Source organism: Pristis pectinata, chromosome 25 (genome assembly GCF_009764475.1).
Source record: "Pristis pectinata isolate sPriPec2 chromosome 25, sPriPec2.1.pri, whole genome shotgun sequence".
Taxonomy (NCBI): domain Eukaryota; kingdom Metazoa; phylum Chordata; class Chondrichthyes; order Rhinopristiformes; family Pristidae; genus Pristis; species Pristis pectinata.
The window spans coordinates 12,920,713-12,936,154 of NC_067429.1; the positions used below are offsets into that span (position 1 = coordinate 12,920,713).

Sequence of the window (15,442 nt, forward strand, 5' to 3'; positions counted from 1 at the left end):
GTTCTGATTTTTTTCAAAGAAAGCTGCAGAGGCTGAAAATCTGAAATAAAAGACAGATTTTCGTTTCTCTTTCCACAGACGCTGCCCGAGCTGCTGAGTTTTCTGTTAATTATGCCGTGAAAAGCAAAGATTACCTTCCAGAGAATGGGTCTGCAGGTCGATCCGCGCTTCACGTAAACCCACGGGGCATGGGCTTGGAAACATTAACCCACCCAATCCCACCTCACTGCGCGGATGTCTTTGAGGTTCCAGTAACTTTACTTCTAATGAAAAGCCACCTCAGTGTGTGAGGACGTGACGTTAGTGGAGGGAATGTTCTGCCCGATAAGGGAGCACTATCCACTCAGAACCTGCTCGGCGCGATAATGCCACAGGTGCAAACGTCAGCATTAAAGGGACGCCTTCGCTCACCCCGGCACTTCTGGTAGCAGCAGCAGTCGCCGCAGGGAAACCAGGCGGATTAACGCTGATTAAAAGAAAATAATAGACCTCATCGATCTAGGGACGGGTCTGTGAAGAGACGGCGTTAGAAGGACCAGCTCAGGACACCTCCAGTCGCAGAGCCAATGACCGGAGCGAGCGGGAGTCGTTAGCGCAGCGGCGGGCTGATCGAGACCAATAACAGGCGCAGTTTAAGAAACTCTACGCGAGTAAGTTTGCAAGAGGATTGAAGGTGGAACAGGTCTAACAGTCCGGGAGAAAGAGTGTGATTGCTTCCAGTGCAACAGCCGGAGAGCTGGTCCCAGCGGATGGAGAATTGGGAGGGGAGGAGGGGGGGCTGCAAATAATGTTTTGCTTCTTTAACATCGTATCTGTTTGAAAACAAGGAATTATTGTGTCGGGGAGGAGAGGAGGAGTCGTCCTCTCTAGTCACTCAACACTCTCCCTGCGCTGGAGACAAGTTTCAATTGGAGCTTGGGGTGTTGAACGACAGCTCCATGTCCAGAACGATGTCCCAGGCAGAGGTAGACCTGGCCGGCTTTGGGGTCATGGCTTCGGCGCTGGACTTGGAGCGCTCCTCCCTCCTCAACAAGATGCACAGCCGCCGGCGGAGGCTGTCGGCCAAGGACGGCAGGAGAACACCGCACCGAGCCCAGAGGAAGAGCTCCATCGAGATCGAGCTGGGCGCCGACGGGTTGCTGCTCCGCCGCCCGTCTTGGGCTCACCTCAGTGAGCCTGACGGCGAGCCGCCGCCGCCGCCTCCACCTCCACCTCCTCCTTCTCCTCCTCCTCCTGCCCCGTGTCTCGGAGAGCCGCCAACGGGCGAGGCGAGCCAAGGCGGTCCCAGCGCCCCGCCGGTGGCCAAAGCCGTGGCGGCCAACAGCTCGGACACCGAGGATGGCAGCCCCCGCACCCCGCACAAGGAAGCGGCTCCCGAGGAGAATAAGATGGAACCAGAGGAGAATGAGGTGGAGATGAAGGCGGTCGACACGTCTCCTGATGGCAGGTTCTTGAAATTCAACATTGAGCTCGGAAGAGGTTCCTTCAAGACGGTCTACAAGGGCTTGGATACAGAAACTACCGTGGAGGTGGCATGGTGTGAGTTGCAGGTAAGGAGAAGTAAAAACGTGCATTAATTTGGCACCTTTCACATCCCCAAAGTGCTTTATAAACTAGTGAAGTTTGGTCAGAGTTGTAAGAAACAGTTCATTTCGCACCACCAGCTCCTTCATGAGAGAGAAATATCAGCCAGGGCACTTGCTATCCTCAGAATATTGGCAGGAGAACTTTGAAAGGGAGAGAGAGCTTGTCTACTCTTTAGTCCAAAAGACTTGCATCAGAAATTCATCCCCAATGTAGCACTAAACATGCCGTATAGTAAGATCAAAGCATCTCTGCTTCAGAAATCATTTTGCCTTACTTATTTGTGTAAGTGTGTTGTATTCTGTCTCTGAAAATCCTTCCATTGATTTCAGTGAGACGACTTTCAGAGATGGAAGACAATGCAGGACTATAGAGAATACCTGAAGCTATGGTGGAATCATATAATAAGGAAACAGACTCTTCAGCCCAAAGAGTTCATGCCGACCATCAAACACTCATCTACACTAATCTTTCTTTAATTCCACTCCATTCTCCCTGCCCCCCCCCCCCAGATTCTATCATTCACCTACACATGGGGCAATTTACAGTGGCTATTTAACATACCAGCCTGCACATCTTTGGGACGTGGGAGGAAGCTAGATAATCCAGAGGAAAACCACACAGTCACGGTGAGAACATGCAAACTCCACAAAGACAGCACCCATGGAAACAATTGAACCCAGGTTGCTAGAGCTGTAAAGTAGCAGCTCTACTATCTGTGTAACTGTGTCACCCAGGGAAGAAGTTCTGCACAGCTGCCTCTTGACACTGCAGCTCTGGGAGAAAAATAGTCAATAACCAATTTACTGTCCTACCATTTAATCTCAGTGGAATATTAATCATCGTGTTACTTCAGAAATGCTTCATTATCGCACTACTAGAAAGGAAGAAGTTTTACCATCTTAAGACATCCCAAAACTCTTCACAGACAGCTAAGGGTGTTAAAAGTGAAGCTGTGGTTTTAATGTAGGAAAGAGTCCAATCTGTTTGTGCACAGCCGTCTGCCACAAGCAGCAGTAATGATCAGGTAACCTGCATTTGGTGATAGCTAGTTGAAAGATAAATGTTGCCTTCCAAGTAATTTTATGGGATCATTTTGTCCACCCAGCAGGTAGATGAGCCATTGGTTTGGTATATTATCTGGAAATGACACCTCTGACGGCGCAGTATTCTCTCAATACTTCACTACAGTGCACTAGAAAGGAGCTTGAATCCACAAGCATTTTGACTCCAAGATGAGAGTGCTCTTAGTAACCAAAGCTAGTACCTTGTGATTAATTTATATGATTCTCTTATTTTGTCAACGGATGGCACAGCAATCTGTCTTGTTAATGTTCCAATGAGGCCCTTTTCTCTTGGTCTCTAAAAATAAGGTGGTTTTAGATTGAATGGGTGCAGAGAGAATCTTTCCACCTGCCATCTATGTAAGAAATTCAGTAGGTAATTCGGAAGAAATCTCTTTACCCAAAGAGTGTTGAGCATGTGGAATTTGCTACCACAAAAGTGACTGAGGTAAATGGATTGGATGCATTTAAAGAGAGGCCACACAAGCTTACAAGAGAGAAGGGAATAGAGGATTACACTGGTAGATTTAGTTGAGAAAAGACAGGAGGGATCTTAAGCAGGGCAAAAACGTCAGCATGAAGTGATTGGGCCAAATGGCTATTCTGTCTAATCCTATGTGCTTTTCCCCTTGTGGAGTGATGATAGGAGTTTAAATTGTTATTTCTCTATCATGAAATCCGGAATGTAATTATTCTATTGCAAATTCCTGTCAAAATTTTGACTCTGCTGCCCCCCCCCCCCACTTTGCAAACATGACATTTGTATACTATATAATTTACCTTTGTTTCTACTCCAATGACAAAATAACAGACTGCTATGTAGAGCTGCCAATGGGATAGGTAGATGCTAGGGGATCCAAGGGACTTAAACCTAGATTGACATGGCAATGAAGTTACACAATGTCAAATCCAAGTACTGGATAGTGTGGAGGGTAGTCTTGGGCTGTAGGGTGATATTGATGTGTTGGTGAAATGGGCTGAGAAATGGCAGATGGAGTTTAATCCTGATAAATGTGAGATGACGTATTTTGGGAGTACTAATGAGGTTGGGACATACGCCATGAATGGTAGGGTCCTAGAGATTAGAGGGACCTTGGTGTACAAGTCTAAGGATCCTCGAAGGTGGCAGCGCAGGTAGATAATGTGGTTAAGAAGGCAATACAGGCCTTTGTTAGTCAGAGCATTGAATACAAGAGCAGGGAGGTTATGCTCCAATTTATCAAACATTAGTCTGACCTCAGCTGAAGCACTGCATGCAGTTCTGATCACCACAATAGGAAGGGTGTGATAGCACTGGAGAAGGTGCAGAGGCAAATCACCAGGATTTCAGTTATGAGCAGAGGCTAGGTCTGTTTTCCCTGGAGTGGAGGAGGTTAAGAGGGGACATGATTGAGGTATGTAAAATTATGAGGGGTGCGGATAGGGTAGACTGCAGGAAACTATTCCCCATCTCAGAGGTAGGTAAAACACGAGGACATAGATTTAGGGTAAGGGGTAAGAGGTTTAGAGGGGAATGGAGGGAACCCTTTTCACCCAGAGAGTGATGAGTACGTGGAATGCACTGCCTGAGAGAGTAGTGGAACAGAATCAGTGAGATCATTTAAGTAGTATCTAAACAAGCACTTGAGTTGCCTTGGCATAGAAAGCTACAGGCCAAGCACTAGAAGATGGGTTTAATATGGATGGGTGCCCACTGGTTGGTGGGGACTGAATGGCCTATTTCCATGCTGTATGACTGCATGACTCTATGACATTTGAGAGCGTGTACATGGTATGGTGAATATGTTGCTGTCTCAAAATGTGTAATAATAATAGTTTATTTTATTAGTGGCAGTTTTAGGTTTGAGGTAACTCATCTCCAGTTGCTAACACTAAATGCAGTTCATAGTTGCAACAGCATAATGCACGATACATTTGCAGTTCAGTTCTATGGACACCAGTGCTGCCAAGTAGTGTGTTTAGCTCTACTGATTGGGGATGAGTTTCTGTGCAACGTTATCTAATTGGTAGGAGCTTTGGTGTGAGCAATTATGGTAGCAGTGAAATGGTGAATAGAGGAAGCCTTATTTTGTCATTCCATCATTGGGCTTAGTTATTATTCAAATGGAGCATGGAACTGAGTGTCTCGTAATTGTATCATCACTTCTGTGCTTGTTTGTTCCGTACTCTGGTTAGCTGTGTCCTGTCTTTCCATGGCCAACTTCCAACCTTGGAACAAATGGAGCCCTGGAAAATATATCCACGTGGCCAAGTTATAAAAATAATTTTAAAAGATTGAACTAAACCAATAACTTTAATAATGTACATGGTGGACTGTGGGTGGTGTTCTTGACAGAATGAAGGAATGAAATTTATTTACATAAAGCAAAATTTTGAAGTGTCATTGGCAAATAATAAACATCATTAGTAATAAATTAAGCATGAATTGTTTTATTATTAACAAATAATTTCATATGCATTTAATAAGCAATAGGTGCCAGTGCAACTTATTCCACTCAGTGAGTGAACTATGCTCCCCATTTTCTCTTTATGCTTCTTCAAAAGTTTGAGAATGCATTACATACAACACCAGATGCCTTCAGGGCAAAATCAATGAATGTATTCCCAGGAGAGATGGTTACTTGCTCAGCAAGTAACTATTGTTGGAGATAATCTAGTCATTTTAAAGCTGATGCTAGTCCCTATCCTTTTGGGAATGGATATAAAGCTTGGATGAATTTGTTTCAGCTAACTAAGAAGCTAGTTTTCTCTACCAAAGAATTATTTAAATAGTTGAACCAGTATTTGCAGGGATTTAGGATTAAAAAGGTAGCAATGACATGGCTAACAATGTAGTTGAAACAATTTTGGTGATCCAATTAGCAAACTCCTGAGATGTACAAATCAGTCTTGGTTTATAAATGTGTACTTTTTTTATTCTCCATACTTAAGAATGTGTTTGACCCAAAGCAGTACATAGTTTTTAGACTGTTTAATTTGTCCCTAATAAAATACTCCTTAATAAATGACTTACTGTCCTTAGTATGATCTTAGAACTGTGGTAGTATTAATATACTGTATATATTTCAACATTAAGGACAACAGGACATCTGAAGGTACTCCAGTTTCTGGATGTTAAGCAATCTATTTACTTAAAACAAACCATAAGTGCTTTTTTTTAAAGCTGTTGACTAGAAGTCCTACATGGATTATTTATCCATTAAAAGTACATCTAATTACTCACTGTTATATTGGCAACCACACTTTGGAATAGAGGTAAAAAACATACAACATAGACATTCCTTCACTGCATTCAATATATAGAGGGCATGTCTATGGGAAAATATCCACATTTTATTTATTATTCAGGATCAATCATTTAAATTGTACTTCTCTACCGAAACTTGCCATGTTATTTAACTGAAACAATTTCAGTTAACTTGGCTTTTTATATTTTTTCCCTGAAAGGGGCAGAGAGCAACATCAGTTCAATTTTTATAGCATTTTAAAAATAACCAGATTCTCATAAATAACAGTGGCTCATTTCATTGCTCCACATATCATGGTGTTAAATCATTTGGTGAGCCAAATAGTCTGTCAGTTGATCGACAAGGCAAGTTGCATTTTGTTTTGTTCTCTCCTTGTCTGACAGCAATTTTTAAAAGATCATTCATCTAGATATTGTTATTGTGTCCCCAATTTGTTTTTTAAGTAGCATGCATTGTGCATTCTATTCTCCCACATGCCAGCTCTTTTTAAATCTACAAGCAATTTGAACATATTGAAGCCAGTTAGTTACTTGTCACATGACAGTAAGTGGAACACCTGCCCCTAAAGTTCATTTGATTTACTTTCAGCCTAGGGTGCAAAACCTTAAGGAGAGTAGTACATTTATATGTTGGTACTAAGGTCTCCTTGTAACAGCTTAATCGCTGTAATGGCCTAATTAGATTGTGAAATCACATGTAAATAATTCACTGTTAATGATGTGAGAGTACTTTACCAGTACATCTGATCTACGGAATTGCTTTCCTCCCTCTGTTAATGTGCAATGGAGCACTTGGAAGTTTGGAGTGTAAAATGTTGGACCATTTCCCTAACTGCTGCTGAGGTATGGGGAGATTAATACACGAGTCAAGCACCATAATCTTTCTTCGTGTCTGCTCCCAAAATTTGCCTCCTTTGTACTGCCCAATGCATAAGAAATTGATTGGGCCTTTCTATTGATCAGTGAACCTGCTATTGCAGTGTTTTCTAACCGTTCCACTTTTTGTAACACTTTTGGAATAACTTGAAGCCAAGTGTAACACAATGGGTTAAGTGTGACATGAGAAGGGATTTTTTTTCTAGTGTTGTAGATCTTTCACACCCCAGAGGATATTGAATTGCTAAGGTAAAGAGATGTTTGGACAGCAAAGTTTAAAGGCATCAGTTATGAAAATACCTTGAGGCCAATGATCAGATCAGCCGTGGTCTTGCTGAGTGGTGCAACAGGCTCAAGAGGTCTTGTAGATTCTTCTTGCTCCTGTTTGTGTTCCAGTGTTAATTTCTAGGTCAGTGAAAGCTATCAAGTACAGGGATCTATAGAAGTAAACAAAGGACAATTAAATATACTGCTGGAAACCAATAAAATAATCACATGGTTTTTATTTGGTAACTTGGACTTGCTCCTCCTGCCCTGAAAACAACTGGTACTAGTTAAAAGTTCCACTAGTTCAGTGCCTAATGGGCAGGATGGCAAGGATTCCTTTGTTTGCAATAGGAATGCAAATTGAATTTTGGCTCTCTTTTGTGATTGGAATGGAAAGCAATTCGGGGCTTTTTGTGAAGAATGATACCGCATCCATTTTACCTTTCCATTGACTCTTTGGGACCTATTCTGTTAGTTAAGCATTCAAAATGCTTACTTTTATACCCAATTTATTTTCAATCACAGCAATGATTTAACTTTTTAAGGGCTTTTGCATGTAAACAAAATATAATGACGGATCAGAAAATGGAAATCATTTTCAAGTTGAGATTTGTATGTAGCAGCTCTGTTTGGTACAGTTATGGATTGTTGGTAACCGTGGGCAAGATTAGCATTTATTGCCCATCCCTGATAACCTGAAGTAACAGAGCACCAGCTTCTTGACCTGCTGCAGTCATTTTGATGAGGTACTCCCACGGTGCTTTGGAGTAAAGTTTAGGTCAGTGAAGATGAAGATTTCCAAGTCAGGGTAATGTGTGAAAAAGGGGGGAACCCACAGGTGGTGGTGGTACCATGTATCTGCTGCCTCTTCCTTCAAAGCAATAGAGACCTTGGGTTTTAGAGCTGCTACATACAAATCTCAACTTGAAAATGATTTCCATTTTCTGATCTGTCATTATATTTTGCTTACATGCAAAAGCCCTTAAGAAGTTAAATTATTGCTGTGTAGAAGCTTTGTGAATTGCTGCAGTGTATCTCACAGACAGTTCAAATACAACATGAGCTGTCTTGATGGTGGAAGGAGTGAGAGTTGATTGTTGTGGGTGAGGTGTCAACTTACTGGGTGGTAATAAAACCAGAAATTGCTGGAAACACTCAGCAGATCAGGCAGCATCTCTGGAAAGTGAAACAGAGTTAACTGTTCTGACGAAGGATCTAGGACCTAAAGTGTTAACTCTGTTTCTCTGTCCATAGATGCTGCCTGACCTGATGAGTGTTTCCAGCATTTTCTATCTTTATTTAAGATTTCTAGGATCTGCAGTTTTTTGATTTTGTTGCACTGATGATGTCAGACTTCCTGAGTGTTGTTGGAGCTGCATTCATCTGGCCAATTTTTATCAAAATGTGCAATTACAAAATGTTCAAGTTTGACCAGCATTAGCTGACCTCTGTGCTGCATGAGTTTCCAAGCATGAGCATAACTCTGCTCTCCTTAGCAACAAATATTTAATATTCCACTCAAAGTTTTGAAAGTTGTCAGAAGGTCTAACTATGAGCCAGTTACTTTGGCTTTTCACATTGGGCTGGAGATATGTTGCTGCCTATATTAATTCAAAAGTGGAGAAATTCCTTGGTGATATGTAATAAATCACTTGTTTAGTGCATGTGTGTGGATCTGCATTTCAGAAGTTCAGCACCCATATCTTATTGCACCACTGAGGACAAAAATTGCTACCTTGAAGCATCGTAATATAACCCATTTCTTGTTCCTTAGCTGTAATGTGTTTGTCTGATAGATGGAAACTTGAGTTGTTTACACTGGCAGTCCTTGTATTGTGACATTCCTGAAATCATTTCACAGTAATATGCAAATACAGTAAGTCCACAGGTTACGACAGGGTTCTGTTCCTGAGAACTGTTCATAACCCGACCTGCTTGTAAGTCAGAAATGAACAGAAACGGCTGTCATGGGCACAGGAAGAGTGGCTGTCAGACAGCCTCACTGACTCAGCAGACTCGCTCACTTGCTTACTCAGCACTCCCAACTTTGGTTCGACCCAGCCCCTGATTGTGGCAGCTTGTAGGGGGTGTTGGGGAGAGTAGTCACACGGAACAGCCCTGTTCCCACCCGGCAGAAGACACCTGCAGCCCCGCGGCAGCCGGTGACTCCATCCCCATACATCCCGCCAGTTTCCCAAAGGTTTTTCTGTATGTACAGGCTGTCCATAAATCAGTGTTCGTAACCTGGGGAGAACCTGTACAAACATCTCTTTTAAAAAAAAATAGGAGTGTTACTTCTGCAACAGCCATATCACCTTCCAGAACTTTTTTTTCTATTGTTTCATCCTTGGTGTCTGCCGCCTTGGTGAGTTGTAAAGTTTAGCCTATGAATAACTGCATAATCTGCTGGGAAGATTACCAAAACAAAGTTATAAGTACTTCCTCCATGAGTAATTTTCCCCAGCTCTGTCAGTTGATATGACCAAATCACTCCTTTAAAGATATTGGATCCAAAGGTTATCTGAGATGGGATTTAGAACCACCCCATAATTATCAAAGTTAAAGAAAAATTGAATTTCAAAGTCCCATTGCCATGCAAATGTCAACGTGTCAATAGTAGCTCATTTTGATTAACGCTATAGCTTAGTGGTGGCAGCAGGCTACTGAAAATTGGAAAGACATAATGTCTATGCTGCATGTTTGCATCATATACTGAAGTATTTACAAGTTACAAACAAAACTTTTTTGTTGCTAAGTTGTTGTGATATCGCACTTGTTAAATTAGCAATGGTGTTGATTTTTATGATATTTAAATATCATTGAGATAAATAGAAATGGCAATTGAAAAGGGCAGGTGAAAGAATAAGCAGTTGCGAAGAGGTAATAAGTTACTGTTCAGAGGCTATTCTTTATGGTTTTAGAAAAATATGAACTTTGTTTAAAAATAACCCCGGCCAATTCTATCTTCTCTCTCCACTTCTGAAAATCTTGGGTTTAATTCCATGTGTCCCTTAGTGGTGAGCTGAATGGGGCTCTTCATTGTAGGCCACAACATTGCCTCCTGGTAATCCAAAAGCAAAATACTGCAGATGCTGGAAATCAGAAATAAAAAGAGAAAATGCTGAAAATACTCAGCAGGTCTGCAAGAAAGGAACGTGGTGTTTCAGGCCGATGACCTTTGCTTTAACCTTGTTTCTTACTACACAGCTGCTGCCTGACCTGTTGGTTATTTCCAGCATTTTCTGTTCTTATTGCTGATGCACTGCTTCCAGTGGTAGGCGTCCTACCCCAGCCCATGCTACCTCACTTGTGCAGAAATCCTGCCTGATCACTCCTTTTAATTCAATGCTACTAGTCCCAATCTAGAGACACATCTGGTATTCCATTCAACATTAGGCAACTACAGATCAGGGATTGCATTTCACAAGTGCTCACTAAAGTAAATTTGTGGAACCATCAAAATACTAAAGCCAGGAATGTACATAACTTAAATTTCTCCCCAGTGCAGTTGTTTTGCAAACCTCCACATCCTCTCCCATTGGTAGTGAACATTTTGGCCACTTTTCTACTGGTATCCTGTACTTTGCTTCTGCTCAAAGCAGTCTCTTTTCACCTGGTTTGTACTACTACAATGGTTCTCATAGCCTGCTTTCAAAGAAACAGACATTTGACCTTCCTTCAGTGGAATGCTAATAAGCAGGTGTGTAGTTTTTAAAGGGCGAATTAAGGTGATGTAATCGGTCTCTTTCCTGCTAAAACAAATAAAAAATCTCAACCCCTACAAGATGTTCTTTATAACTTGCACCCAAATGTTAAAATCATCCCTGTTGCTCCCATCAGTTTAATTTAACCCAGGCTCAGTATTTGCATAACTAGCTTGAGCAAGCATCTGGAATTTTTAGTTGTTACTCCTATCAAAGGAGATACATGTATAATCATAATAAGACTAAGCTTACAGTGCCACAGTACCACCTGCTCTAGCCACTGGGTATATCAGTTCTGTTTCAAAACTTGTACCTACTTGTGAATTATCAGCTGCAATTTCTTGATCAGATTGAATGTAGTTAGTCTGGCATATATTTATTGAACTTATTTCTGAATCTTTCAATAAGTTTATTAAATGAAATTAGAAATGGTGCATTTATAGCGTAGATGTTTGCTCTGGTGAATTATTTCTAAAGCTATCTAAATGCTGAACAAGTGTCTGCTTCCTTTTCAAAAAGCAAAGAAGCTGCAGATGCTGGAAATCCAAGATAGAAGCAGAGAATGCTGGAGATACTCAGCAGGACTGACAGCATCTGCAGAGGATGAAACAGGGTTAATGGTTCAGGTTGACAACCCTCCATCAGTTCTGGTTCTGGCTGCAAAGCACTTTGGGAAGCCCGAATGGTGCTAGATAAATCTTTCTTGTTTTCAAAATTTTGCAATTAAAACTAAATACCAACCATGGAGGATTGTGAAGTGTCACAGATAGTGAAATGTCCTTGCATTTCTGCATCCTCATTCTGGGTAAATTTCCATTTTCCCTTGCCACTTGAAAAATTCTTGCATGAAATGGAATTTAGTTGCTGATGGACATTCATTTGCATCAAGTGACCTTTGTCAGTAATGATTTGTAACCAAGGTATAAGAACTGGAAGAATATGAAATGGAAGGTCACACTGGAGCACTGTGTAGGGACTTTTTTCATTGTGTTTTCCAGAAAATTTTTCCATTCACAGCATTGACATTTTCCACCTGGATATCCAACTGTAAAGAGAGCCTGGAAAAGTTGAACACTAGAATACAAACTGCACAAAGAAAAATAATGGAGTTAGTTTAAACCAAACTCTAGGCAGGGAAACCCATAGGACATGGTGTAGAGTTGGTTTGGTAACCTGCCTAATTTTACTCTTCATTAAAATCAGTGTTTCACCTAGGCATCCTGCCAAGCTAGCAAGATTAAAGTTGCCTCATGGTCTCTTGTAAGCAGAGCTTTTATAATATTTTCCATGAAGTTTTCTGGTAAAGGTCCAGTTTGGTGACTTCCTTATTATTCTGTGCTTATGGGGTTCCTTAAGAGTTTGAGGAGCAGTTATTGTCCTTCTGCACCTTCCTAAAGGTTCTACAAAGTTGCTACAATTTAAGGTTTAACAAGATCTCACTTGGCAGATGTAAATCTAAATTTACACCAAAGATGCCAACCATCTTTCAGCAATCAGACAGCTGAAATAGTAATCAAAAATAACGATGTTTATGTGTTAGTAAAATATGCGTAGGAAAGATATTAATAATATAAATGCAATTTGAACTGTAGTATAACATTTGCATGTTAAATATCTACCATCTCTTTCATGTTTGACATTTACTATTCTTGAGTGGTTCATATGAAAAAGAATTTGTGTTTTAAATAATTGTAAAATATTACGTAAATGGAAAGTGAAGGACCTAGGACAAAAAGTACTGCTGTATTTTTTCCTCCTCCTTAGTCTGAGAGAACCTTTCACATTAATCAAGGTGAGGAATGTCAGTGTTGAGGGATTAATTATTTTTCCAATTGCGTCGGCAGTACCTGTGCCAAAAGCACTTAGTTTTTGTGCAGATTAGCTGTGGGATAAAGCTTCCAGTGATGTCCCAAAATTGAATCCAAACCCAAATGAATGCATCATTTACATTTTGAATGTGACTTTTGCATGAAATTTATGCTTTAGACCTGAAGGTCTGATGTAGTCATTAAAAAGCTGGGCTATATGCCATTGAAAATAAAAAAAAACTGTAGATGCTGGCTGTTAGCTATTTGGTTATATTGATAGCCAGGTTCATGAGTGATAGGGAGGTGCGTGTACATACATGTGCTGAAAGGCAGCCGCGTGCATTTCCTGCCACTTGAGAAATTCCTAGAACTTAGTTGCTGGTGGACAGTCAAGTCAAGTGAGCTTTTTGTCGTAAGCACAAGTACATGTGTGCACAGGTGCAATGAAAACCTTACCTGCAGCAGCATAACAGGCACATAGCATCATATAAGTAGCACTTGCAAGAAAAACAAACTGTACACAATTTTTTTTACAAGAAAGAATGTAATTATAACAAAAAATGTTCATTCGAGTGCAAAATGATCAAGTTGATCATAGTATCGCTAAATTGTAGTGATTAGGGTTTTGCCGGTTGGTTCAAGAACTAAATGGTTGAAGGGGAGTAGCTGTTCTTGAACCTGGTGGTGTGGGACTTAAGGCTTCTGTACCTCCTGCCCAATGGTAGCTGCAAAAAGATGGCATGGCTCAGATGGTGAGGCTCTTTGATTTGTAAAAAGTGGCCTTTTTAGGGGATGATTTGCAACTGAGTTATCATTAATATCTATGCAGCAGAGTGGTGTATCTCATTACGCCAAGATCTCACTTTGTTGTGTCCTTAAGGTAGCTGGTGTGAAATGGCCATTCCATATTAAAGCAAGTCATGCAGAGCCAACTTCCAATCCTCAATGTAAAGTTTGGGTCCTGGATTGTAGGGCCCTCCGGGAGAAGCCTGACATCAGACCTGAATGTAGCTCTGCTATCACAGCCCAGAACTCGAACACTTGAGTATTGACATCATCCCTCTGAGTGAGATATAATGGGCAAGAGATGATCAGCTCGCAGAACAGTAAGGAGGACCTGCCAGGAAAAGTTGGAGATCTGATAGTTGTGACCATCTTCGTGAAACCCAACTCCAGCAAGTACAGAGGGATCTTCCCACTGGCTGTTTAGGGAAAATCATCATCAGGGTCCTCCCCAGCTGCCTCCACCCCCCCCCCCCCCCCCCCCACCCAGCGGTTGATAAGTTTGCCTCCCAATTCAGTGTAGATTCCATCCATCTAGTGGCATAATAGATGTGATCTTTACTGCAGATCAACCTGAAGAGAAATGCAGGCAGCAGTGGTAACGATTATACATGGCCTTTTTTGATCTGTTAAAAACTATTGACTCCATTTACTAAGAGATTGTGGAACATCGTCTCAATTTGGGCTGGTGTAGGAATTAATCTCCATCCTATTGTCTGCTACTTGATGGCATGCAAGCTGTGATCTGAACCAAGGGGCCCACAGCAGACCCAATCTCAGTGCAAACTATTGTCATGTAAGGCTGCATCAATGCCCCAACACTTACTTCTCACTATTTCTCATCCTGGTGCTGCGGCTTGTCTCAAAGGCTTCCTGCTGAAGTGGATTTATTCTAGGACTACCGACACCTCGACTTCATGCATCAAGCTGCAGCTTGCAGACAACACTTATATTTGTATATGTCTGGAAAGCAAACTCCATGTCATCTTTGAGAGAATGGGCCTTAACAAAGGTCCTGTATCAAACTGCCCCACTCTAAAATACTGCCCTCCCAAAAATACAGATCCATAACCAGACTCTGGAAAATGCAGACCACTTCCCTTGTCTCAGGCATTGCCCCTCAGCAAAGGCATGCATTAGTGATGAAAGTCACCATTTCCTTCAGTGCACTAGCTCAGCCTTTGACCATCAAGGAAAAGTGGTTGAAAATCAAGACCTGAAGCCCAGGACTAAGCTCATGGTCTACTGGGAGCAGTGATCCCAGTCTCTGCAAAATCCTCCAATCCCAAGGAGCAATCAAAGAGAAAATGCTGGAGATACTCAATAAGTCTGGGCAACAATCTGTGGAAAGAGAAACCAGGTTAATGTTTCGGGTCAGTGATCTTTCATTGGAACTGGAAAAGTGGGGGGGAAAATGTGGATTTTCAGTTGTGGTGGAGATAACAAGGGGAATTCTGTAATATGGTGATTAGCATAGTGTTGAAGGGAGATGAATGAGGGCAGTACACTGGGAGATGCAGAACACAGCAGTTGCTGGAAATTGGAAACAAAAGCAAATGAAAATTTCAGCAGATCAGGTAACATCTATGGAGAGAAAAGGCCTGAGTTAATGTTACAAGTGGATGCTCTTACTGGTTATCTGGTTATGAAGCTGGTATTTGGAAATTGTTGGATTCGGTATTGAGCCTTGAGAGCAGTTACCTGCCTGGATGGAAGATAAAGTAGTGTTCCTCAGGCTTGCACTGGTCTCTGCTGGGATAGCATATGAGACTAAAGAAGGAGAGGTCAGAGTGGGAGTGAAATCGATAATTAAATTTGCAAGCAGTTGGGAGTTGAGAATCCCTTGCAGACTGATTGGAGTTGTTCTGCAAAATGGTCCCCAAATCCAAGTTTGGTTTCCAATGTAGAGATGGCCACCAAATACAAGACACAAATTTGGAAGAAGTACAAGTGAATTGCTGCTTCACCTTGGAGGACTATTTGGCTACCTGGATAGTGTGAAGTGAAGAGAAAGGGGTAGGGGTTGCATCTCTTGCAGTTGCATGGGGAAATGTTGTGAGATGGTAGGAAGTATGAACCAGAGAATCATGGAGGGAATGGTCCCTTGCA

At 41.6% G+C, this 15,442-nt stretch overlaps 1 protein-coding gene across 1 annotated transcript in view; it reads left to right on the forward strand.

Moving 5' to 3' along the window:
* Positions 1–328: 328 nt before the first annotated feature.
* Positions 329–15,442, forward strand: part of wnk4a (WNK lysine deficient protein kinase 4a) — a 73,912-nt gene continuing 58,798 nt past the window's right edge. The window contains 1 exon segment of the mRNA XM_052038645.1: positions 329–1,550. Within this exon segment, the coding sequence (XP_051894605.1) occupies positions 939–1,550 (612 nt within the window). The 5' untranslated portion in view covers positions 329–938.